Source organism: Xiphophorus maculatus, chromosome 9 (genome assembly GCF_002775205.1).
Source record: "Xiphophorus maculatus strain JP 163 A chromosome 9, X_maculatus-5.0-male, whole genome shotgun sequence".
Lineage (NCBI taxonomy): Eukaryota > Metazoa > Chordata > Actinopteri > Cyprinodontiformes > Poeciliidae > Xiphophorus > Xiphophorus maculatus.
The window spans coordinates 21,031,271-21,056,141 of NC_036451.1; the positions used below are offsets into that span (position 1 = coordinate 21,031,271).

The 24,871-nt window shown below is 41.9% G+C and overlaps 2 protein-coding genes across 3 annotated transcripts; one reads left to right on the forward strand and one right to left on the reverse strand.

The window, feature by feature from the left end:
• Nucleotides 1–2,174: 2,174 nt before the first annotated feature.
• LOC102224039 (E3 ubiquitin-protein ligase RNF170-like) lies at nucleotides 2,175–7,973 on the forward strand. Its single transcript, XM_005795684.3, has 7 exons — nucleotides 2,175–2,211; nucleotides 3,433–3,544; nucleotides 4,056–4,164; nucleotides 4,492–4,600; nucleotides 6,077–6,150; nucleotides 6,239–6,349; nucleotides 7,218–7,973. Exons 1-7 carry the CDS (start codon nucleotides 2,175–2,177, stop codon nucleotides 7,563–7,565), a joined length of 900 nt encoding a protein of 299 aa, XP_005795741.2. The 3' UTR covers nucleotides 7,566–7,973.
• On the reverse strand, nucleotides 7,944–23,866 carry pfas (phosphoribosylformylglycinamidine synthase). Of its 2 annotated transcripts, XM_005795683.2 has the most exons (28): nucleotides 23,689–23,866; nucleotides 21,890–22,014; nucleotides 21,673–21,808; nucleotides 20,415–20,520; nucleotides 20,132–20,330; nucleotides 19,135–19,240; nucleotides 18,911–19,051; nucleotides 18,686–18,810; nucleotides 18,469–18,597; nucleotides 16,789–16,926; nucleotides 16,139–16,267; nucleotides 15,957–16,030; nucleotides 15,719–15,875; nucleotides 15,578–15,639; nucleotides 14,355–14,516; nucleotides 14,008–14,244; nucleotides 13,678–13,908; nucleotides 13,354–13,534; nucleotides 12,185–12,268; nucleotides 11,897–12,052; nucleotides 11,504–11,623; nucleotides 10,447–10,592; nucleotides 10,163–10,370; nucleotides 9,624–9,715; nucleotides 9,425–9,539; nucleotides 9,193–9,342; nucleotides 8,724–8,864; nucleotides 7,944–8,522 (listed from the first exon to the last, which is right to left on the reverse strand). In XM_005795683.2, exons 2-28 carry the CDS (start codon nucleotides 22,008–22,010, stop codon nucleotides 8,212–8,214), a joined length of 3,957 nt encoding a protein of 1,318 aa, XP_005795740.1. In that variant the 5' UTR covers nucleotides 22,011–22,014; nucleotides 23,689–23,866; the 3' UTR covers nucleotides 7,944–8,211. The 2 variants fall into 2 exon arrangements, with proteins under 2 accessions (XP_005795740.1, XP_023195017.1); XM_023339249.1 differs by lacking the exons at nucleotides 20,415–20,520; nucleotides 21,673–21,808; nucleotides 21,890–22,014; nucleotides 23,689–23,866 and adding an exon at nucleotides 19,973–19,986 and having other exon boundaries at nucleotides 20,132–20,204.
• Between the last annotated feature and the right edge of the window lie 1,005 nt (nucleotides 23,867–24,871).

Here is a 24,871-nt window from a genome sequence, read left to right on the forward strand (position 1 = left end):
ACAGTATTTCATTTATTTATTACATCAGCAAAAATATTTTATTGAAGTTTGATTTGTGCTTGACAGTGTTTATTTGAAATAAACCCCCATCCATAGAGTTAGTAGAGGTTGGAAAAGCTCATTGGTTAAAGCTGAGAAAACTAAAACTTTGGGAATGTTAATCCATTTAGCTGTAGATTATGTTATGGGATACCAGCACTGTTCCCTGGCAGCCTCAAAATTCCCCAAACAATGCAGTATTTTGTGACAGGCAATAGTGTGTTATGCTGCATAATCACATTATTGAACAATAAATTCAGATCAAGTTGATTTTAATTGTAAAGCAAATAGTTTATATGAAAGCAAGACTGGGTTTCTAAAAGTAATAAAGACAATTGAATTGAATACATTTAAATCTGAAAATGCAGCTGGGTCCATTAAATAATCAGAAAGGCAGATGCATGCTGAGACAAAAAAAAAACCCTCAAAACTTTTTAAACCAAACAACGAGGTTTAAGGTCTGAGGAAAAACAGAATAATTAGTCTCAAAAAGGTGAATGCATGTCAGCTGCTGCTATGGAAGAAGTCTTCTTCTTAGATCCATCCGACTCCTCAGATCTGGCCTATTAAGTTAACAACGAAGACAGTAGGACTAAATTAGCCTTGTTTTATTTTTATTAAGACAAAGCAAGAAACTCATAAACAGGACATTTTAAGGGCAGAGTTTAAAACATTTCAGTAGCTAAATTAAGGAAGCTCTAGTCACTTCTCTAACAGTACCACTTCATTTTAAGATAAATATGCCAAAGTTTGAAACAAACTACCCAAACATCTAATTGCTCGTACTTTGACAGTGAACCCATCGTTCTCTGTGTTGGTATTGTCGCTTTATGTTATGGTTTACAAAATGATATCACCAGAAAATTACTGAATGTAGGTGTGTGTGTGTGAGGGAACACTGGTCATTACCCATTCACCCTGGGTGGAGCGGTTCCCCTCTGTGCCAGTTTTAAATGTCAGCTGGTGAGCGCTGCGGTTTGATCTGAATTCTGCCACTCTGTGACACTGACCCTCACTGACTGATAGCGACTATTTTTAGATGACCTGAAGCCAGCAGACTCTCCAGCTTTTATCTGGGGTGCCAGAGTAAATATTAGTCAAGATATTCCTGTATTGCACACACTCCTGAACTATGTGAGGCCTGTCATGTCCAGGTTCAGTGTCAACTTCTGTGAGAGAAATACTGACGGCAACATCTGACATCCGCTGCATTATCAAGAGCACCGTTTTGGGTTATTTACTTTGACACAGTAATTGGTCAAAAGATGTGATGCAAAAATCGAGTTTTCTGACTAATATGACGCCATTTAGGAGTTCTCTATTTCTTGGTTTGCTGTTGACACATCTCCTTTTGGGTTGAAAACTTTGTGGTTGTTATTGAATTTCAGGTTACACCATGATGACAGAACTAGTGTGAAGTTAGTCTGATTGTAGTGACCACTGTTCCACTGACCTTTCATCCTTTATCTCCGTTTGTCTGAGCAGTCAGATCCAAGACTGGTTGGTGTCTTTTTCCATAATGAAAGCTGAGCTGCATTTAACTCGTTCGGTCCTACCATTTAGTCGTTATGGTTTGGTTTTACTCTGTTACACATCAAAAGCTCTGAATTTTTGTATTCATTTGGCACAGCTGACTTCATCAAAGTTTTAAAAGCAGCAATGAGACCGCTCAGTCAAACTGAGAACATTACGTACGCACCGATCAGGCTTTTACGAGCGACAGTAGTAAAGACTCTACCCTTCCTGACTGTGATTTTCACCAAATAAAATTTTCTTTCATAGGTTAATCATGCATACAAAGTTTCTAGACTTTGCTTGATTTGATAAATTATGTTGTATCATAAATCAGGCAAAATTTAGAGACAACTGCAAAAGATGGTGTTCGTTTGAATAAAATTTGCATTTTCTTTTGGTTTTATTTTAAAATTTTAAACTCTTTACATCTCAGATAATGTAAAGACAAGTGTCCTCCTGATAGTTCAGATGATAAATATGCCTCCCCCCACACCTTTTCAAACACTACTTAAAAACCTTGAGAATTTATTTACAGAAAATGACAAATGGTCAAAATGTAAAAAAATATATATATTGCTTTTAGACCAGATGGATTGGTACGGACAATCCATCCATTGGGAATGGCTCCTATCTCCTGTACTCTGGGCAAGAGGCAGGGTACACCATGGACAGATTATTGCCAGTCCATCACAGACATACTGAGGATAAACATCCATTCAGACACACACACACACACACACACGCACGCCCACGCGCACTCCCACATACACACACAATCTAACCATTATGATTTTGGACTGTCAGAGGAAGCAAAAGTAGCTCTACCGTAAAATGACAATAAACCGATTGAATTTGATAGAAAAAAAAAGTGCAACAGGTTCTTTGAAAGAGGTTGTAGTTTTGAATCCAGAAGTGACAAAACAATAAACGCACTAAAAACAACCAGTCTGCTGATGCATTCACAGACCAGAAATGTGGGAGTTTTACTTGAGGAATAAAATGCCACATTTGCGTCACTTGCTTGCTGTATCTTCATCAAGCCTGTGGATGGGGGCTTCCTGCATTCTGCAGTGGCAACATGGAAACAGCCTTCCTTACAAGGTTCATGGAGACCTTGCATTCAGAAGATGTCAAAGCCTTTAAACAGAGGCTAAACAATGACTTCCTCAACATGGGACTCTAAATTTTACTTCAATTCCAAAATTCAAAATGATCTGTCTAGTTTTAAGTCCTCTGATCAGTGTAAGGTTTTTCTGAGTACAAGTTTCTGAATACAAGCTAAAGCTAGATTTAAAGAATCTGAAGCAAATGTCTCAACTTTCTCTTAACCTGTTTTTTCTTACTTCCTGTAAATTAAAATTGGACCTCGAGTCCAATCTGGACAGGCGTTTTAATGCTTTTAACTTTTAAAAGCCTGCATGGGTCTGTTAGCAACTTAAGATCATTTCGATGTCGTTGGTTTAAATTCTTTGGTAAATAGCATAATTTCTGGTGCCTGCTTCATGGATTTCATAACGTTGGAGTTCGTTGTGAGTGAAATATTGTGTGGAGAAGGTTTGCCAGAGCAAACGAAAAGTAAATGATTGGCTAATTCAACCAAACAAAGCGTGGGAGGAATCTTGTCTGACTGATCATATGATCCAGATTGTCCATCGGTGACCAGAGTAAAAGGGACACATGTTCATTACTTGCATAAATCATAAACACTAATAACCACAGTCCAATTTAAACTAAATTAAACGCCTCCTTTGCTGTAGCTCCTCTAAAGTCTCATTGATCCGACCCCAGCAGCGCTACCTTTAAACCAAAGGACCCCGTCTGATATTGGAGGGTGCAGTTAATCATTGACGAGCAGCTGGGATTTATTATCTGCTGCAGTGCTGTCAGGCAGCACTTCACTTCCCGCTAGGAAACAGAGATTGTACCTTTCCCTTCTAAACACGTCTGCTTTTGCGAGAACCGCGACCTTGCTGCACACATCTCAGTCCAGGTACGTTGCACTTCCTCATGTTTTCTTGAACAAAAACTCATAACTGCTCTTCCCAAAATGACTGAATTAATTTGTATGTGTAGAAATGTAAAGTTATGGGATTTATTTAGGACATTTTTAGTGTTTTTTTCTGATCTGTTTATTATTTAATGTCTATCTTGTTCATGGTAGATGCACTTCATACTTGTGATGCTTAAAACTGTCAAATGAAAGATGTAAAAATACATTTTGGGTACCAATGTTAGCAGTTTAATTTTATTAATTCATACAAATTAAATATTATTTATTAATGTTAATTTTACATGTATTAATGCAACTTTTAAATACTGTAGGTAAACTGTCAGACTGCAGAGCATCAATATGTGTGACCCACAATCAGAGAGGATTCTAGCTTAATCACTCTTATCAAGATCAAGTCAGTAGTGATGTGTCAATATCTCACCACTGGCATAAACATGAGCTCATGTTTATGACACATTTATGTCACGTCATGTCATGTCACATATTGCAGACTGCTCCATCTGCAGCCTGAAGATCTAGTGGGTCAGGATCACCTGGCGTCATCCACAGCTTCGACCTGCACAAGCGAGAGGCTAACAATGTGCGCAAGCTGCCATAAGGTGAGTGTCACGGTTACACACAGCCACAGCCACAGCTGCGAGTTCTTCAGTACGTGATTATCATCATGTCATCCATTGTCTGACCTTATAATGATCACAACTTTTATTAGGGGTTGTAATCGGCGTCAGGGAGTAGTTGCCAAACAAAGCCTGTAACAATCTGGCAGCTCCTCATATGTGCTTATGCAAGACAAAATCCACTGCACTAGTTCAGAGGATTTTCTGATAATCTTCTATATGCTTTTATACATTTGGGTTGTTTTTTTTTGTGTGTGTGTGTGTGTGTGTGTGTTTGTTTGTAATTTCCTTACGTGTGTCTCTCTTCAGGAATCAACGCAGTCTGGTCCATCCATGAGCTCAAGAGACTCCCACTGCCCAGTGTGCCTGCAGACGGCCACATTCCCAGTCCAGACCAACTGCGGCCATTTATTCTGTGGTACGAGATCACAAAAAACACACAATGTGACCCATCTCTACCACTCAGGTTGCTAAATGTTTTCTCATATTATAACTTCAAACTTCAATGCATTTTATTGGAATTTTAAGTGACAGACAAACACAAAGTTGTGCATAACTGAAAGTGTGGGTGGGGGGGGTTATGGTTTGGAAATAAAAATCTGCATAAGATAAAACCAAAATTAAATATTCTTTATGCACATGCAAATCTTCATATATGGTTGGAAGCAAGCGCTGCACATCGTCCTGAAAATATAATGGTGGCTGTGATGCTGTAGGGATACAGACCAATTTGTGAAGTTGTTGTTCTGGAGCTGAGGTTAATTTTCCAGCAGGACAATGTCTCTAAAGCCAAAATGATTTAATCAAAAATATATTCATGAGTTAGAATGACCTATTCAAAATCACTCTGACCCATGTTGCAAGTAATAATGGGCAAAATTTAGTCTCTAGATGCTGAAATGTGGAAGAAATGCAGGTCAAAGTACCAGAAGATTGCTCTACAAAGTATTTCTTTTAAATTAAGTTTTTTTTTTTCTTTCCACTTCATAGTTATGCGCTACTTTCTGATAGTCTATCACATAAATTTCCCAATGAAATGCATTAAAGTTTGATGTTGTAAAGGTAAAGCAGTTCATGTGTGAATACTTGAGCTAAGCACAGTATATCGTTGGTCAACAAGTGATTCAGAATCAGTGTACAGCAGCTGTAGGGGCCCTGATTGTGCCTTATTGATGCTCAGAAGTTCACAGAGTTTATCTTCACTTGAAAAACAAACTGAAGAAAAATATTCTTCACTTGGTGAAGAATATTTCTTCAAGTGAAGAAAAAAATATTCTGGAAAAATATTTTTCATAAATAGGACTTAATGAAAGTCCTATTTATTCTTCTGCAGTAAATAGGATCTCTGAGTGAACTTCAACCAGAGAGCTTTAAAACTTCAGCCAGGCTCTACTTTATCAACGTTTCTTGTGTCCTGCTGGGGAAGAAATCCTTTGGCTTCTACATTTGGAAATCTTTGCCTCTGGATAGCGATAGCATTTATGACATAAACCCACTCCTGTTTAACCTTGACACTATCTGATTACAAAACACATGCTCTCCCCCACGTTCACTGTTAACGCCCATATCTCAGTTACAACCGCTCTGCCTAGAGCAGAGGTGCCCAAAGTCGGTCCTCGAGGGCCGGCATCCTGCATGCTTTAGTCTTCTCCCTGGTTTAACGCACCTGGATCCAATGACGGCTCGCTAGAAGGCCTAAGAAGAGCACTGACATGGTGAAAAGGTTGTTACTACCACCAGGGAGAGAACTAAAAGGTGCAGGATGCCGGCCCTCGAGATCCCACTTTGGGTACCCCTGGCCTAGACTCTTTACAGATATTAAAAAACTGAAATCTTGCTTAATCAACTGACGTTTTGAGGCAAATGTGTTAAAACGCTGTGTTTGTTTCTGCAGCCAACTGTCTGCTCACCTACTGGAGACATGGCTCCTGGTTGGACGCAGTCAGCTGTCCTCTCTGCAGACAGAAGGTAGACTGACATAACAGATTTACTGTTAATAACGAATCGCGTGGTGAGTGTCAGACCTGTAATAAAAAGCGGCCTGTCACTCTTTCAGGTCAGCGTGCTGTGCAACCTGTTTAAGGAGAGCCGATCAGATCAACAGTCCAAGAAAGTTCTCGGGGAAATCACGGACTACAACAAACGCTATTCTGGAGCCCCGCGAAGGGTCAGTGTTTGCACAAAGACACAGCGCTGAATGCAATATCAGACGAGATGGAGACGAAAATTACAAAATTTCATTATATTTGAATACAATGGGCACGGTAATGGGAGCATCTCTTATGCAACCTCAAGGTTTTATTTCATTTAAAAAAAAAAAAAAAGGCAGACGAAAGAGGACCTCGTTAACACTTGACAATGGCAGAGGCAGAAGGTAATTGATTTCCCAGAAGGCTCTGCTTCACGTACCGCTGTTAGGAAATAGAAACGGGCTTCTTGGAGGATGGAAGCATGGCAGATTAGTGAAACACTAAATACAACCAGATAAACTTGCAGTCCCTTTGAAAAAGTATTTTTTTAGAAAAGCACCCCCACAGTGTGATGTCAAAACTATGAGGAGATGATGCATTCAGGACCAGAATGAAATTGCCCCCTCGCAAACAAAATTGGTATTAATTGATAGTGCCATGTTTGTACTGGTTTGTGCAGCTAAAATTTTTCTAGCTCTTTTTTTTTTATTTTGTGAATGTGGGGACCTTTGATGACCTCTGGAAACGTTCATTAATATCTTTAAAATGATGGCGGCAAATGAAAATTTTTGCCACACACACGTTCAACACCATTTTTGTTTGGTTTGAAGAAGGTGGAGGGATAACTTCACTCAGCTTGATTTCCCTGTATTTAGCTCCATCCATTTTTCTAAGTTTTTACGTCTGTGCAAAAAAATATACATATTTTTTGATCTCTTCTGATCAGAACAGACCACATGGACCAGGTTAAACTTTAGATTGGCTCTCTTATGCCTTTTTGTTTCCTGTGCAAAACCCTCCGGCATGTCTTCCGGTCTGACTTGACCTTTGTTGTGTCCCCTCCAGGTGACGGACTACCTCTGCGACGCGCCTCTTCTTCTGCAGCTACTAGCTCGTAACTGCCTTGGCACCATGGGAGGTCTCGTCTGGCTCTTCCTCTTCAGGGTGGCCCTGTGCTGCGTGGGGACTGTGGTGTCCATCTCCTCCTCTCCCTCTGTCGACTCTGCGCCGTCGTCGACCCCCCTGGAAACGGACCCCTCTCTCTGCGGACTGCTGGGGGTCCTGGACGACCTGGTGGTGGTCATTCTGCTGCTCCTTTGTGTCATTAACGTCAACCAGCAAATTGCACCAGACGGGGGACGACACTCTCCGAACAGAACGACCTCACAGGGAGTCATGGGGAGCTCGTTGTAGTTTTATGCTGCTCGACCGTAAGACGTTTGAAATGGACTTTTATTGGATTTCTGCTCTCTGCCTCGTTGGATGAGCAGATGAGAGAATATTGACAAGAGTTGGACGCCACTGATCCCCTCAGACTGTGGACTCCAGGCCTGTTTGTCGAGTGTTTACAAAGCTTATGTAATTGTGATGTGTTCAAATGCAGTGTGGCGGCTTGGCTGTCGTTCCTGAGCTGACAAGCATCAATTAGTTGCTGCAATATTGGTAAAGACTTTTTAAATCTCATCCTTTAAAGTTTAACCTGTAAATGTAGCAGGATGCAGACAGCCGTCATGCCCATACTGTGATGTTTTCCCTGTATATATGTGACATTGTATGAAACTGTTTTCATGGTTAAAATAAAGATTATTTATTGTACTGTAACGTTCATCTTTATTTGCGTCCCAGAAAACGTTTTTTTTTAAAAACAAATTCATTATGAAGATTACTTTTAAATGCTTCAAGGACATAATTAACATAATTAGTGTAAGATGGTTCAATATGTAAACATTTGAGTTCTTAACCGTCTCTGACAACAAAAACTGTGCAATAAAAACACAGAGACGTGTAGCAGAAAGTGAAAAGTTGAATCCTGTAATACTTGACCAGTACTAGAATCACATTAATCTAAGTTGCTGCACCAGGCGGCTGCGTTCCTGAACATGCGCATCCAGGGCGAGGGTGAGAGCGCAGGCCTGAGGTCCCTGGGGGCCCAGGGCCACTGCCAGCCGAGGGTGCAGCGCTCCGGGTGGGGCATCATGGCCAGGTGCCTTCCGTCTTTGGAGCACAGGCCTGCAATACCCTGAGGGGAGCCGTTAGGGTTCAGAGGGTACTCCTCTGTGGGGGAGCCCTGGTCGTCAAGGTAACGGACAGGGGCGAGACCAGAAGAGGTGATCAGGTCTTGGGCCCGTGGGCTGCAGAATCGCATTAGACCTGTAGGGTGGAGCGGACAAACATCAAACATGGCTGCTGACTCTGCTCTCTGAAGCGACTCAGGCAAATGAATCACTGCTTCCCCCCCCAGACTTAACCTAACAGTGAGAAGAGCTGTTCAGGAAGTAAATATGTAAAATCCTGATTTTTATTTTAACTGCTGTACGAACCCAAAGGATCTGATGTGGTCCAGAGTTTTACCTTCTCCGTGAGCGACCCATACTCCTAGCGCAGAGCCCTCCATGCCTCTCAGCCAGATGGATGGCGACTTCTGGATCCCAACGCTGACAAAACGCGACTCAAACCGCCCGGACCGATTGTGGGTCAGCACCACTTCAGAGTCTAACCAAAAATAATATATTTTGACAAAAACAAAATGGGAGAAAGAAGTAAAGTGATAAGATTTCTAAGCAGGCTAATCGGCATGCAAGTTATCGATTAATGAGAATCTAAAGATGGTTGATCTTATCAGTCAACTAACAATTAACTGATAAGCGGCTATTTTCTCAAAAACCTAAGAGCTGAAACAATCGCTAGTCTTAGCCCTAAAATAGTCTGATATTTTTTTCTGTCACTGAATAAGACATTTCTGAGCTCCTACATTTGGATCCAAGACAGTGTAAATATTCTTTGTTAATTAATGTTATGTAGTGTTCTGATCTGATCTCACCTGCTCCTTCCTCTCCCCCTCCCACCCAGCCCAGCAGGGCGAGCAGCTGGCAGCCATTGCACACTCCCAGACTCAAGGTGTCTTCCCTCCGCTGGAAACGCTCAAATTCAGCTTTAGCCTTGGGGTTGTAGGCCACAGTGGCAGCCCAGCCTGAAGAAAAGAAAGAAATTGTGACGAGAAGGAACCCTGCACCTGAAGGCATCCTGTCATGAAGCAGTGCTTCATGGTTCACCTTTGGCTGATCCCAGGACGTCTGCGTAGCTGAATCCTCCGACGAACACGACCGCCTTGAAAGGTTTGAGGGTTAAGGATCCGGAGCAGAGGTCCTGCATGGTGACATCCCAAACCTGCACAGCCAGGGTTACATTTAAACCAGGAGGTGAACACTCGTGCACATGCTCAGCTCTGATTGAGAGGTGTTTGTTATTGACCTCAAAGCCCGCCATGAACAGAGACACGGACATCTCTCTGTCTCCGTTGCTGCCCTCCTCTCTGATCACAGCGACACGCGGCAAACCTGCAGCTGAAGGGAGAAAAGCAGAAATTACTGACTCAGTAAAGTTAATTTTGGGATTAATTTACCATAAAATATAAAAACTTACAAACATATCCTTTTACCCCTTCAACTTCTCAATATTTTCTAAAGTTAGGAGCACTAATTTTAATGTGGTTTTGATGGATATAGAATACTAAATCAATACAAAACATTTGATTTTTATTTGTAAAAAGCTGTGAAATAAGACTTGGTAAGACTTTGTGTTTTTGCAGTACAGGGTTTTTTCTTCCATACGACCGTTATAGACTATATTCTGTTGGTCTATCAAAGAAAATCTCAAAAAAAAAAAGAAAACATTGCAATTTATGATCACAACATGACACAATGTCAAAAGTTAGACAAATGTAAATATTTTGCAAGAGAATATTTTATAACACCAATACAATCTTACATATAATATAATATTGATCTTACCGAGCTGTCGTATGCTGGGAATTTCGGAGGGGTCAAAGGTCAGATTAAAGTAAGGTTGCGTCCTCTTGGAAAGCCCTTCCTCCTCCTGCTTCACACATTGCTCGTCGGCTTGGAGGCGCTCCAGTTGGAAGCTTGTTGCCTCCCAAACGGCCCTGAGGACGGGCAGCGACTCGGACAGAACCTCCTGTTCGTCCACCCGGACCCTGACCTGGGAGCCGACGGGGGGAAGAGAATCAATCAGCGTGAAAAGAAGAGGGTCTCGGCATGGACTGCAGATGTCTCACCGTAGCTTCTGGTCCGAAGCCGCAGGTTCTGCCGATGCGATGGCACCGCAGGCCTCCATCCCTGTATCTCTGACAAACGGCTTCTAGATCGGTCTGAGAAACCTCCAGAACCAAACCCAGCTCCTCGCTGAACAGCAGCTCCATCACTGCACAGGAAACAGGGAACGCCACAGTTTACGAAATAAAGGAGAGGAAGGAGAGTGAATACTGTGAGCAGGCTGGAGCAGAAATCCCTACACAGGGTCTCTGCAGGTTTAATCAAAATTTAGGGCCTGTGGTTAATGCATTTAAGGCAAACATATTTAAAGGTCTTAATTTTAAATACTTTTTTAAGAATCTGCAATATAGGTTGTATTTTAAAAATAATTGAATGGATACAACTTAATGAAAAAGCTGCTGAAATAGTTTAAATCTAAGCAGAAATATTATATAAAATATCTGTTTTAAACCTCAAATTTGCTCAAGTCTGAACAAAAATAAAAGCCTCAAAATTGAACCTGATATTGAAATGAATTAATTTGAATAAAACTCAATAATTCCCTTAAAAAGTAGTTTAGGAATTATAATATTTGAGTAGTAAAAAGTTATACAAACACAGACATGTAGATTTTAGTTTCTTTGCATCCGAAACGTTGCAGCATCCGAAAGGAAAAAGCAAGAATCATATTTGTACTTCTTATAAAACCTGATCTGATTTTCTTACATTAGTATCTGTGAGGAAGTCGGTGGCATTTAATTCAAGTTTTTAAAACTAATACCTCTAATGCCTGTGTAGAAATTGAGAGATTTCTCACTGTTTTGATGGATGCATTGTTGATCTGCTTAGAATCCATAAGGAAATTCTGGATTTCAGCTGAACAGCAAAGCAGAAGCAGCAACACTTTGCCTCCAAATAGCAAATGGTGTTAAAATAATTTAGACGCTTATCGATTCGTTTCTATGGATCCTGTTGTAAAATTGTAAGCAGATGAATGCCTGTGAAAGGTCGCAGCAGCATAAGGACCTGAAGAGGCTGAATGTTTTATGACAGAGAACCAGAACAAATCCATTCATTCACCTCCGGATCCGTCTGAAGGGAGCTCAACGTCAAACCCACGGTTCCCAGCGAAAGCCATCTCCAGCAGGCAGGAAATGAGGCCTCCATCGCTGATGTCATGTCCTGCGCTGAGCAGACGATCTGAGCAGAGGGGGAAAAAAACTTCAGCTTTGTAATAATAAAACAATGCTGATACTCTGGCTTCTATAAATCACTGATGGAAATTAATGGCAGCTTTTTATATGGTGAAATAAACAACCAAACCAGCAGGGGGCAGTTTGGTCAAGATACGGTTATAGCTAATGAAGGAAGAGTTGGGGTTGGGAAAAAAAACCTTAGGCAGACTTAACCAAAGCAAACACTTGCATGTGCTCATCTGGGTATTTGAAAGTTTGAATGTGTTGGCAGACTGACCCTCTATGAGCTTCTGGGTGGTGGTGAAGCAGGCAATCAGGAATTCAGGCTGGTCCAGGTCAGGACAAACGTCCCCCAGCTGGCTGTAGCACTGAGCTAGGGCAGAGCCGCCGAGACGGTGGTGGCCTGGACTGACTGGGACCCACAACAACACGCCTAGAGGGGTAAAAAAACAAACAACACTGTGACGGTGTGGAAAGAGTGGCTTTTGGTCAATTCAGGTCAAAATCCTGCTTTCAACCAATCAGAGTGATGGATTCGTCCTTTCTTTCTGTCGGCATATCGCACCTTTTCCATCTGGATCCTCGAGATCCGGCGTCACTGTGGCTGTGATGTCGGGGCAAACGGCATATGCAGAAATAACCAGAGCGCCTGGAACAGATTAAATCCCGTTGAATTCAGAAACTCATATATTATGAGTACACAGACAAAAACACAGAATGAAACATGCACACAACAGAGACAGGACTGTACAGGCATTTTCCTGGCTGTTTTTTTTTGGGACACATTTAATTCTGGCCATGAGGCTGAGCAGACGCAGTGTTATTAGTTCATGACGGAGCAAAATATTGTTCAGCAGCACATAATTTCAAGTGATATATTGATTTCAGGTTACATTTCATTTACTTTAAAGGGTAGAAGGGCTGACTGCTTAAAAATAGAATAGACTGTCCACGGTTGACTGCTATGGATGACTCAAAGAGGAAATAAAAAACTTGCACATATATACAAAAGGACGGTTGATACAAAGAAAAATCTGACTTTTAGCATCTGAAACAGAAACACCTTTCAGACAGCAGTGAATGAGCCAAGGATTTCTCAGGAAGTCGGCCAATGTAATACTAATTATGATTTTTTAAAAGTTCTGGCTTCACTGGCAGACTTTACATTGATAATGAGACATATTCCTGTGTTTTAAGTGAAATAAATGTGCTGGTGGAACTAGTACTTTTTCATCAGTAAAGAAATTACTGACTTAAAACAAGCACCTATATCTTGCTGAAGAGTTACTTGGAAGATAATGCACTTGATGTAAGACAAAATTAAGATATTTGCTATAAAACCTAGACAAAAATACTGTGTAAAGACACACCGATTTTGTGTCTTTTACAGAGTTTATTTTCATCTGGGTGCACAATATTGCACTGGACTGTTGAATTCATTTGCTACTCCTCACTCTTAAAACATGAGTTTTATATTTACTTTTGGAAAATAAGAGATCAAAAACCAGACTGCTACAGAGATTTTATTTGTGTGCGAAGCTTTAGGTTCAATCTTTTTCTTCTTGTGATCCTGTCCTTATAAAATCTGTAAGAAAATTCTCGTTGCCAATTCTGTGGTGCATAAATAATGGTGAATAACGTAAAGGAGGACTGCTGCTCAAAAGTTCGTACAGTGCGACTGCCATGTGCTTCCATAAACCAGATGAGGATCTTCTTGCACTGAAGTGAGAGTACCTGGCGCTTTGACCGTCTCTGTCCCCACTCTGGCCGCCATGCTCAGAGAGTCCTTGCCCCCATCGATGGCCACTCCCAGCTGACCCATGACCTCACACATAGCCTTGCAGGCCTCCCACAGACACGCCCCCTCACCGGGCAGCTTGGCGGCCCACATCCAGTTCCCACTGCACTTCACATCCTGAAATGTGACACGGAAACTTGAAATATCTCAGAAACCGAGCAGGAAGTGACCGACAAAGTCGTCGTATCAGTTGGGATTCAAAGGGGTTTGCGATTTCTTTCAGCTCGACAACATGTTTGCTGGTATTTTGGTGATCTCACCTTCAGAGCCGTGACTCTGGCAAACAGCAGGTTGGTGAGAGCCTCTCCGACAGCCATCCGGGCCCCCGCTGCTGGACAAACCAGGCCTTTGACCGGCTGCTCCCCGATGGCCGTGGCCGCCCCCTGCAGGCCGAACGGCGACATAGCCACGACCGCAACGTCAGCCAGAGGGGTGTGAAGGGGGCCGACGCACTGTTGCTGGGCAACCAGTCCAGTCACAGAGCGATCCACCTAAAGGAGGGAGGTAGCAAAGTGGGGATAGAGTCACAAAATGCTGGAACAAAAAAAAAACCCAACAACAACAAAAACTATTTTGGCAAAAGACACCACCTTATTGGTCAGGTAGCGTTTAGACGCCACAGCAGGCAAACGTAAAACCCGCTGCAGTGCGTCTCTGACCGTCAGCTCAGCAGGAAGACTCAGGGGCCGAAGGGTGGGGGCCAGACGCTCCATCTGAAACTCTTTCTGCGGCATTTTGCCCAGAACCCACTCCAGCTGCAGGTCAACAGGATGGCGGACCCCGTCTGCCCGATCGCCGTCGCTTCCCTCGTCATTCACCAGCACGATCTGTGTATATAAATAACACACACACATTAAGATAAACAAACTGGTGCCGTCCCGGTACAATTTTCCGCTAAGTTTTAATGCCGCAGTGGACAAAAATTTATGAAGCATGCCTTTCCGTCTCCTGTGATGAGTCCCACAAAGTCAACAGGACACTTTTCCCGCTGACAAACTCTCTCCAAGTACGACTTGTCTGACGGGCGCAGCAGCAGAGCATTGCTCTCCTGATACTCGGCCCCCCACAGCTCCAAAACACTCAGCGTGGGGTCGCCTTTCTGCACACACACACACACACACACACACACACACACACACACACACAGAAAAATAGAGGGACTGATGCGTTTAAACCAAGATAAAACTAATTACACTTAAAGAGAAAAGTTGCAAAGGATAACCTTTTCCCTGCATCTTGTGACTCTGTATCGCATCGTGTACAGCACTGTGATGTGGTTTTGTGTTGAGAATGAACAGCGCCTGACTACAATAAATAAATAACTTAAGAAAATAATTTCATTTTTAAAACTGAAATCATTACATTTAATTGAGGCTCATGAAAATAATTTTATATTTATGCCGTTTATATTTTATATTTCATTACACATTTTATTAATTTATTCATTAATTATTTAGAATTTGGCACTCTTCACTCTCCATAGTTATGATAATTTTGATATTTCTTATTGAGATTTAAGAAATATAATGTAGAAAGATTTTTTTTAACTTTTTTTCTGGTCTTCCTGTCACTATCAATCCTTTGTAGTACTTACACATTAGTAGCAGAGGCCCAACAGCTTACACTGTCTTTAGCACCTTACAATAGCAATTAGCACAGCTAGCCTTACTGAATACTGTGTGTATTCTTTGAGAATGTCGATACTTTCTTTAACTCTGACATTTCTGAAAGGCTCATTAAATCCAGAATGTTTCAGGACAGAGTTGTTAAAAACTCAGTTGAATGAAAGTAAGCAAATCGTATTCCACTGAGCCTTCCTGTTATCTACTTAAAGTCTTGATCTTTCCTGCAGGCTAGATAAACCACAAAATGTTAGCACTGAAAAGGCTTCATTTCTTTCCTTCCTCTAGTTTTATTTCAAGCATCTCACTGATATTGAAAATGGCTACCTCTAGGCATTCCTTCAGTAACAGCATGTACACTAAAGAGGTTTGTTGTCACCACGACCTGCCAGAGCTTTGGCACTGCGTGTTCACCGACCCACCTTGTGAGTTTCCGACCGGACGGACCTGAAGGCCAGTTTCCGGCCAATTTCTTGGAGCAAAATAATTGCATTCATGTGCAAACTTGAGCAAAAGTTGAGACGTTTGTGTGAATTACCTTGAATTTACCGCAGTAGATCACAGCCCCCGCTGGCTCGCTGAGCTCCTTCAGAACATTACCTTAAGACGAGAACATGCGTCAGCGCTCGGCCTCCCATTCCTAAGTTTAAAATGCTTTCAAACTCCACGAAGCTCGTACCATTTCCTCCTGCACCCTGATCGTGGATGCTGCAGATGGGGTTGCCGTTGCTTCTTTCCAGGCATGCCCTGAGAGCGCGGTTCATCTTCTGCTCCATCTCGGCGTCTCCCCTCTGGACCGCTCCCAGGTCCCTCTCGCTGCAGTTGTCTCCTTGCACCTGCAGTAGGAATATAGTTTCCTTGTTGCAAAACTCATTAGCGTCACGGAAGCACGCTGCCAGCCTTTCTGGGGTTCACACTTGAACAGAAGAGGCCGCTCCTCCTCCCACGCCGATCCGATACACCGGCCCGCCGATCTTCACCACCTCCATCCCTGATTGCAAACAGCCGTAGAGGAGACGAAATGACTCACTGATCGATGCGCGTGTAAATATAGCTGCAGAATTGATTACTTGAGTTCACGCAGACAGTCAAACATTACCAGCTTCTGCCTCTTCTTTCTTCACGTAGCCGTCCTCGATCGATCCAAGACCACCGCTGAACATGATGGGCTTAATCCATTCCCGCCGCTCTCCGTTAGCCAACCGCATGCCAAAGGAACGGGCAAAACCTAGAAGAAGATAATAGTAACCAAACATGTTACTGAAATGTAAGTTCATTAAGTACCTCCTGAAATGTTTGTATGGGGAGTCCCAACATCCTCAGTACCAACATTAAATATTATTGCAGATAACAGTGCAAGATATTGATTAATGAAGTAATCTAAAGTTGACGGATCTTATTGATCAACTAACAATTGATAAGCAGCCGTTTAAAAGAAAAAAAAACACAGTTTTCTCTAGAATCAAGAGAGTCAGCCATCTTTCAAAACAAATTTTTCATTACATGCTGAATCAAAAAAAAATAGTGCCTTCTGCTGGACGGAGGCCAAACTACGACACCGAAAGAAGGTCCTAGCGGAAGTTATCAGTTAATCGATTGGAGTTATTTTTACTCTAATAAGTAGAACCTTTAAAAAGTAAATGTAATTTTCAACAATGGTGGTTATACTAAACATGTTAGTTTTACGCTGTTTATAACCTGAGTTGTGTGAATTAACTCGAACTTAAAGAACAAACCGTCTTCTCTCACCTGAGAGGACAGGTTCTCCAAACTTGTTGCCGTAGTCTGAAGCTCCGTCGCTGGCTTCGATGGCAACCTGCAGTGGAGGGGCAAAGCTGGATGGATACTCCCAGCCCTCACCTTCCTGCTCCCAAGGGAGACTATACCCTGCAGGTGAGGGCAGAGAGTATAGTAATGAAACTGAAATGATTTTCTGAATTATTTTAAGACTAGTCTTCCTAAATTACTATAATTTACTATTGTTCCTATATATGCCCTATAAAATGCTCTTGCAGGTGGGAACACCAGCAAATCTAGCACAACATCAGACCACACAAAACATACAGAATTTGGGGAAAAAGTGGAAAATTAGAAAAGAGACTGAACAAATATGTTCAGTCTCTTTAGTCAATATTTTCTTCTTTTCTCTACTCCTCATCTGTGCTTCTACGACTTTATGACTTTTAGCATTTTGGTCATCATTAGTATCCAGTGTGAAAATCTGCTGCTGCGAGACTCTGTCCACCTGGCTAAATATTACATTAGCATAAGAAATTCAACTTCATAACATGCATTAGCCAACAATTATTGCACTCCAAACAATCCTTTGCGATATGAATATTGTACACAGTGATATTATAATGATGATATACTCGCGATATATTGTGCATCCCTAACGTATGTCTAGTTTGGAAAGCTTGACTGGAGAACTTTTCCTCTCCAGGATGAATATTTCACCCTGACTTAGGTTTGTAAACCTGCAAAGCCATTATTCTGACATTTAGGAAAGATAAATTATTTTGGTAATTCTAACTAAACTAAAACAAGAGCAGTCTGGTCTAATTTAACTCCGGATAGTGAGACAAAAAAAAGTTGAGTGTTTTTAGTCGGTGTGTGTAAACTTCCGGTTTAAACTCTATGCTTTAGAAATGATTTACATCCCTTATTGACCAACTTCAGTCTCTCATTGGCCTTTGTTTTGGAATTAAGGGTGAATCTCAGAAAAATAAGATAAAACCTAAGTATTCGCTTATTTCAGCAATTCAAGTCGAAAAGTTTAACTTACATTCACTTATTGCACACAGGATATTAAAATTTGACTATTTCTGAGAATATTAATGGTTATAGTTTCCAGCAAATGAAAATACAAAATTAAATTTCTCAAAAAACTAACTGCTACCACCAACTAAACGTATGACCATATACAGCGGCTCTTGATGTTGGAGTCCATGCCTTGTGAATCGCTCAGTACCACACTTTTTCCTTCCACTCAACTTCCTCTTAGTTTATCTGTCAGAGATAATGTTTTGTGACTTATCCTCCTTGTGCAGAATGTCAATAACTATCTGCTGGTCAAGTAACAAGTCAACAATCCTCCTCATGATTGTCCAGGACATTACATTACAATAAACATCCTTTCTTTTATGGTGGGTTTTTAAATTAAGAATAAGATATAATTATCAACATTTATTACAAAATAATCATGTACTATATCACTGACTGTAAGGAATCTATAAATGTTTCACTTAATGAATTATTGAAATAAACGTTTTGATGATATTCTAATATATTGAAATCCATCTGTACTTTATGAAAGTTTTTCTTTCCTTTAAGGCTTTTAAAATGCTCAAAAAAATAAAGTTCACAATAAAGAAAAGTTTATTTCCTGCCACCATTAGAGCAGCTGATTCCTACGGCGTAATGAGCTACCTGGGATGTGCAGGTTTCCGAAGCAATATCCCGCAGTCCCAGCGACGACGTGCCCCCCTCGTCCGGCGCTCTGGACATCTCTGATGCGACCTCCGGTCCCCGTGGTGGCGCCGCTGAACGGCGCAACACCTGCAAGGTTCAGAGTTCACTAAGCATCGTTATTTTGGATAAGAGCCACACCGGTACTTGTGACTGGATTGGAGAAGTGGGCGCCGACCGGTTGGGAAGTTGTGCGTCTCGGCGGTGAAGATAACGTGTCTCAACGAGCGCCGCGTCTCGTACGGGCTCGCTTCCGAGGGGTCTGCTGGGTAAATGCACCGCAGCTCCCCGCCTCTGATGCCACTGAACAGAGAAATGAAATGTTTCACAGAGTGGGCGGGGCTGGGACCACGAGCCCACGAGCCCACGAACCCATGAACCCACGAGCGTCTCCCAACGCCACCTGCTGTTGTCGCAGAACTTGATGACGTTGTTCTGGTTGCTGTGCCGCTGGGTGTCCATGATGAGGCTGAAGAGGGTCGCCTGCTGCTCCTGCCCGTCGATCACCATCCGCCCGCGGAAGAACCAGTGGCGGCTGTGCTCGCTGGGACGCAGAGGGACACACACAGGAACCGAGTCAAAAACAAAAACAAGGAAGATGCTCAGGGGGGGATTCCTCCACCCCACCTGTTGGACTGAGCCAGGTCAAAACACTCCACGCTGGTGGGATTCCTGTTGATCCTCTGGAACATGGATGTGTAGTAGTCCAGGTCCCAGGAGTCAAAGGCCAGACCTGCAGCATGCACACAGACAGCAGCGTAAACACCAAGGCAAACACAGGCAGCATAAACCGATTTAGACAGAGAAAAGAGATAAACAGCACACACACCAACACACACCGACACGGCTCCAAGAGAGGAGAAACCCAACACAGTCTGGCTCTGATGCATCTGATGACTGGTAATCTGATCAAATGATCCTAGCAATTTAAACCATGTTTTCCGCCACAGCAAAGCAAAATAAAATTACCAAATGGGCTTGACAAGATTTACGCCTTTTAATCCCATGAATGTGACCGAATATGATACAGCTGTCATAATTCATAGCAAAAACACATTCATGTGCAAAAGTGAAGGTGGACAAAATTTAGAGAACATGGAACCGCATCACAATGCCCTCCTCAGTGGTGGCCTATCACTTCAAACCTCACTAAAATACACAAAGTTTATGTCTGTATTGTGACAAAAATGTTTAAACGTTTAAGAGAAGTGAATGCGTTTCGCAGAATGTTTTAGTTTTACCACAAAATCTTCAGCTTAGCTCCCAAGTCACACCACATCAAGCATGTTCAGACCGAACACTACGGTCTGCTTAGTGTTTCACTACAATCGTGAGGCACACAGAAACAAGACACGTGCACACGCCAGATAATCAGCAGCGGCTTCATCATCTTGTGACTTAAACTAAGTGGGAATGTCATGCATCATGTGACGTTACGGCCTCCTTCAGCGCACAGAGTACTTACGGACAACTGCAAGACTGGAAAGAGGGCATGAAGAAAGAGATGAGAGAGAGAGAGTAGGAGAGAGAGAGATCACACCAGGTTGTAAACACCAGAGACTCGGTGTGTGTGTGTGTGTGTGTGTAGAGGTAAAAGCAGAGCAGCGTTTCCAAAAAGCCTCACCCAGCTCGCGGTTCGCCGTCTCCAAGGCGGCGCGGCCCTTCCCCAGGATGTCCACCTCAAACACCGGCTGCGGCGTGGTTTCCACGGCAAAGGAGGTGATGGGATGTTGATAGACGCACTCTGTCATGCTGTCATGGAGACACCCGACCAGCTCCTTTATGTCTGCGCCGAGCTCGCTCATACTCCGTCCGTTCTCGGCCTGGTGAGGAGATGGACGGGTCACCTCAGAGAAATAAATAGGAACAAAATCGAATCGTGACCTTCCCATGTCATCGTCGGCGACCTTGATCAGAAACCTGCGGGACTGCTCCACTCGCGTGATGTTGGCGAGGCCAGCGCTCTGGCAGATGGACACGGCGTTTGTTGACCAGGCGGTAGAAAAGTTCAGCCTAAAAACACACAGACAAAAATGCTGATGCACAACTCAGAATGATGCCCATGTTCTAGGGATGCAAATATATGAAAATATGGGCCGCATTACTAAGGGTGTTATGGTCAATAACCGATAATGACCAATATTTGACATTTCAATATCAGTACTAAGAAGCACAAATGCCACCATGGAAATAATCATTGCTTGTTAATATCAGCCCAGTTTTACTTATTCGACCAAAACCGTATCATAATAAAAGAATAATAAATAAAAGATAGACATCAGACAACCTTGATGTTAATGTTCTTAGAAATTCTGGTTGAATTCAAAGCTAAAATATTTAGGAAAGAACCTGCAGCACTTTTTTTTATCTTTTATGTGTTAACACTTACAAAACATATAATCTGTGAAAAATTCAGAAGTTCAGACCTATTAGCCGACCCATATTGGCCAGGAAAACACCTGATTGGTCCATTTCCACTTTAAACATTTTGACAAATTTTCATTTCATTCCTCTAAAGCACACCACATTAGAATATACTTAATACAAACTGAGGTTCAAAGTGTCAGGCATGTCCAACCAGTGGCCTATATTCTGATGAATATTTATTAATAGGAACGGATGAATATTCATCTTGGTCTTGTTAACCTCCCAGCCTCATTACATGAATAAATGAATACCTTTTCACCAGTTCACCAAGGTTCCAGTTATAAAAATTATGCTGGCTTTGCTAATTAGCACCCCAGGTAGAGAGAAGGCCCTAAGATAAATTTAGCTTTTGTTGCAGCTGCGCAATCTGACAGTGGAAAAATTAGACAACATACACCTCTGAGCAAATCCAGTGGAGAATCAGTGATTATGTGGACTCGTTTCTCTTCCAAAAAATAGTGAGGACCTCGTTAAGATGCATAAGCGCTTTGAAAACTGGACCTTTACTGGGTCACTTCACAGAATAATGGTCTTGAATATACGGCCAAATCAACTTTCCTTCATGGCTACTTCACTCAGACGTAGAAACCAGGCCTCTGGAGGATGTAGACCAGTTATGCAAAGAGGAATAGTTAAGGAGACCCCTCTCTTTTTGCGCCACCCTTAAGGACGCTGTATACTGTTATACTAAAGCTAATCAAATGCCAGACTCCAGTGTGCAGAAATCATAAGCAGCACCTCGGTCCGATCTCCACTAGTTTGTCCCCGCTTCCCTCTGTGAGCCTTGGTTGGTCAGACAGCGGCTCTGCCTGCAGAGGAGGACGAAACAACCAGAGGAGAACCTCCTTCTGCTCCGCATCCAGACGCTCGCAGCCTGCAGCGGAGATCAGGAAGAGCATTTAGGACGTGGTGGAAGGCTGCCGTTTCTAGAGCGAGTTCATCGGCGCGATCTCACCTGTCAGTTCCACGTTGTAGCACAGCTCGGTCGTGATGGACAGGTGAGGGAAGAGCTTCGCTGCTCTCTGCAAGGCTCGTCCAATCAGAGCTTCACTGCTGTAGAACCTCAGGACGGCCATTTTTCTGAGGAGGAGAAAGAAATCCAGTTTACAAGGCTCGCTCCTGATAAACATTCCACTTTTGAAGCAAGTTTAGAAAAAGAAATAAAAAGAAAAAACACCTAGTTTATGTTTAGATTATTTTCTGCATGTTCCAAAAATGCTGAAAACTCAATGTTCAAGTTAGCGTCTTGTATCATTCCTGCTCTACGAGACATTTATGCACAATACAGATTCTTCAAAGTTCAACTAGCGATCGCTTTTAATTTGACTTTATTTGTAAAAACGCAAAATAAAAAAACCCAAATGTCAATTCTTTGCTTGGTCACCAAACCAGACTTGGTCGATCTAAGATTATCTGTGACAAATCAAGGTTCAAATTCAATTCAAATTTAATTCAAAAATACTTTATTAATCCCAAAGGGAAAGTAAATGTTGCTGTGACTCATGTAAATTGAAAATTCTTCAGAGTTAATGTAGCTGATAACTGATGTACTAAACTAAACATCTGAATAATCCACAAATTTTATTCAGATTTTTTTACCCCGAAATTCATGAAATTCTGGAAACCGAAACATATTTTTATTCAAAGCTTTTTTTTTGTCAGTAGTTACCCAAACTATTGGGTAAATATAACTATTATAATAGTTTGGGTATTCACGTCACTTCTTATATAGTTTTAATCAAATCATATTTCAAATGAAGCTGTGGCGTGTTAAATCATTAAAGAGACATCACAATCATGTATACATAAATGTGAAAAGTCCACTTTTCAAATTAAATTTATGTACTTTCCACGATGCATTTTAAACCTTAGATTAGAGACTGATAAACTACTTCAAAACAAGTTAGACAATAAATAAAGCACAGATCATTTCTGAATAAGAAATCTACTTTTTTTTTAAATATTAATTTTAAGCTAAACTTTGAAGTGAAACTGATAAATCGCAAAGTTTGCCTCCTCAACTCAAGACCAGCTCAGCAGCACAGTTAAAGACAACATGGTGATGAGGAGAACTCTGGTTTCTACAGATAAAATGTTGACAAAAGGCGACCCCTGATACAGAACCTCAATAATCTGGCAGTCCTGACAGTCCTGAGCTCAGATCAGGACTCTCCTCTGTTCTGCTTTAGGTGCTTTGACTGATTTACTCAAATTCATTCTTTAGCAAGACAACAACAAAAAACTGATATATAAACCACTACGTTCAGTGGAAAGAACAAGATGTTTGCGATGGTTTATGATGAACCGCCAGCATTGAGTGAAGGCAAAAAAAAAAACAGAACTGAGTCAGATTTTCTAGCTTTGAATAAGATTTTTTTTTTTTTTATCTGCAGCATCAGTTTGTTTCTAAAATGTCTTCTTCTCTCGTGCACATCATCATGTGTATTTTGATTCCTTTAGTTGCTTTTAGAGGGAAAACGTCTTTAACAAGAGATTTACTCTTTCACTTCAGTTCTTCCTCTCTCAGTCATGATTCAAAAACTGGGAGCATAAATCAGGAGCTTTATGCAGAAAATTGCAGTCTGTATCCCACACACACGCCACATTTTCACGGTAACTACAAATTTAGCAGTTAGCAACAGCACAAGAGTGACTGCAAGAAGATGAGGAGTAACACCACTAACATATCCAAAGGGGAGGGGGAGTTACTGATTGAAAGCTATGGATCAGAGAGTTAGCAGGAGGCTAACTTACGTGCAGCAGCTTCACTAGTTTAGGATGAAAAGCTGAGACAGTCACCGCAGATCTGGACAAGACTCGCCTTCCTGAACGAAAGCTTGGAAGTTGTCTGTTTACGGGTCGGCAACGCAGGATGGCAGGGGGCAGGGTGGACGGAGATCAGCACTCGCATGTGCGCCGCTCTGACCGCATCACGCATGCGCAGCTGGGGATCGTTGAGGGAGAACATCCTGGAATGTCAGACAGTTTGGGAAGACCTTGAATGCATCACCTCTCCGTATCTACTGTTTATAAAAACAGAAGAGCTTCACACCAACAAGCCCAGGTTCTGTCGAATTAAACTTACATTTTTCCATATTGCTCAAAAAACTTATAACGTCACTTCTCTCACAGTTTTAAACCTTCATAACAAATCAATACATTTTCCTGCTATTTTGTTCATTTGTTTAACTCTAACCCTCCAATAAAACAAGCTTCAACACGCCTCGGGTGACGTCACATAAGGCAACTGCTCATTGTGCTTAGACTACAGCTATTTGTGCTTGCCATATTTTTTCACTCTCTATTTGCGTCATGTCTTTTTTTTTTCTTCTGCTTTTGGCACAAGTAGCCATTGTTAAAAACAGGAGGCAGGCAGGAATCAAACCCAGGCCAACCGCGTCGAGGTCTAGTCATTGCGCATGCTCTACCAACTGAGCCACCCAGAACCACTTATATCATGTTCTTATTCAAATTCCTCATTCTAATGTGTGTAATTGCACTCTGCAGGGCTGCTCTTAAGGTTGTAGAAGAAAGCGTTGCGTGGACTTTATGAAGTCTGGCAACATCACAACTCATGGGAACAGTTTGTGAAAAGGAACAAGACAGACTGGAATGGACAAATTTAATTACCAAAGATTTTTCTTCCCAAGCCAAGCTGTTATAAATACCATTTGGCCAGGTTGATGTGTTGCATTAAAATACTTTTCAATTTCCAACGATGCTTCCTGCAGAACTGCTGCATCATCTGCTACTTCTGCTGAAAATTGTCCTCTACAAGACTTGACAGGTTTGCAGGGAGGGCTGAATGTCGGCTGCTAATAATTCCTTATGACAGGGTTCATTGCTTCCCTGCATTATAAGTTTTATGGTTTTGTCAAAGAATTTCACTTGATCTATCAGAGCTACAAATAAAACAATAACTGTACATAAAAAAATG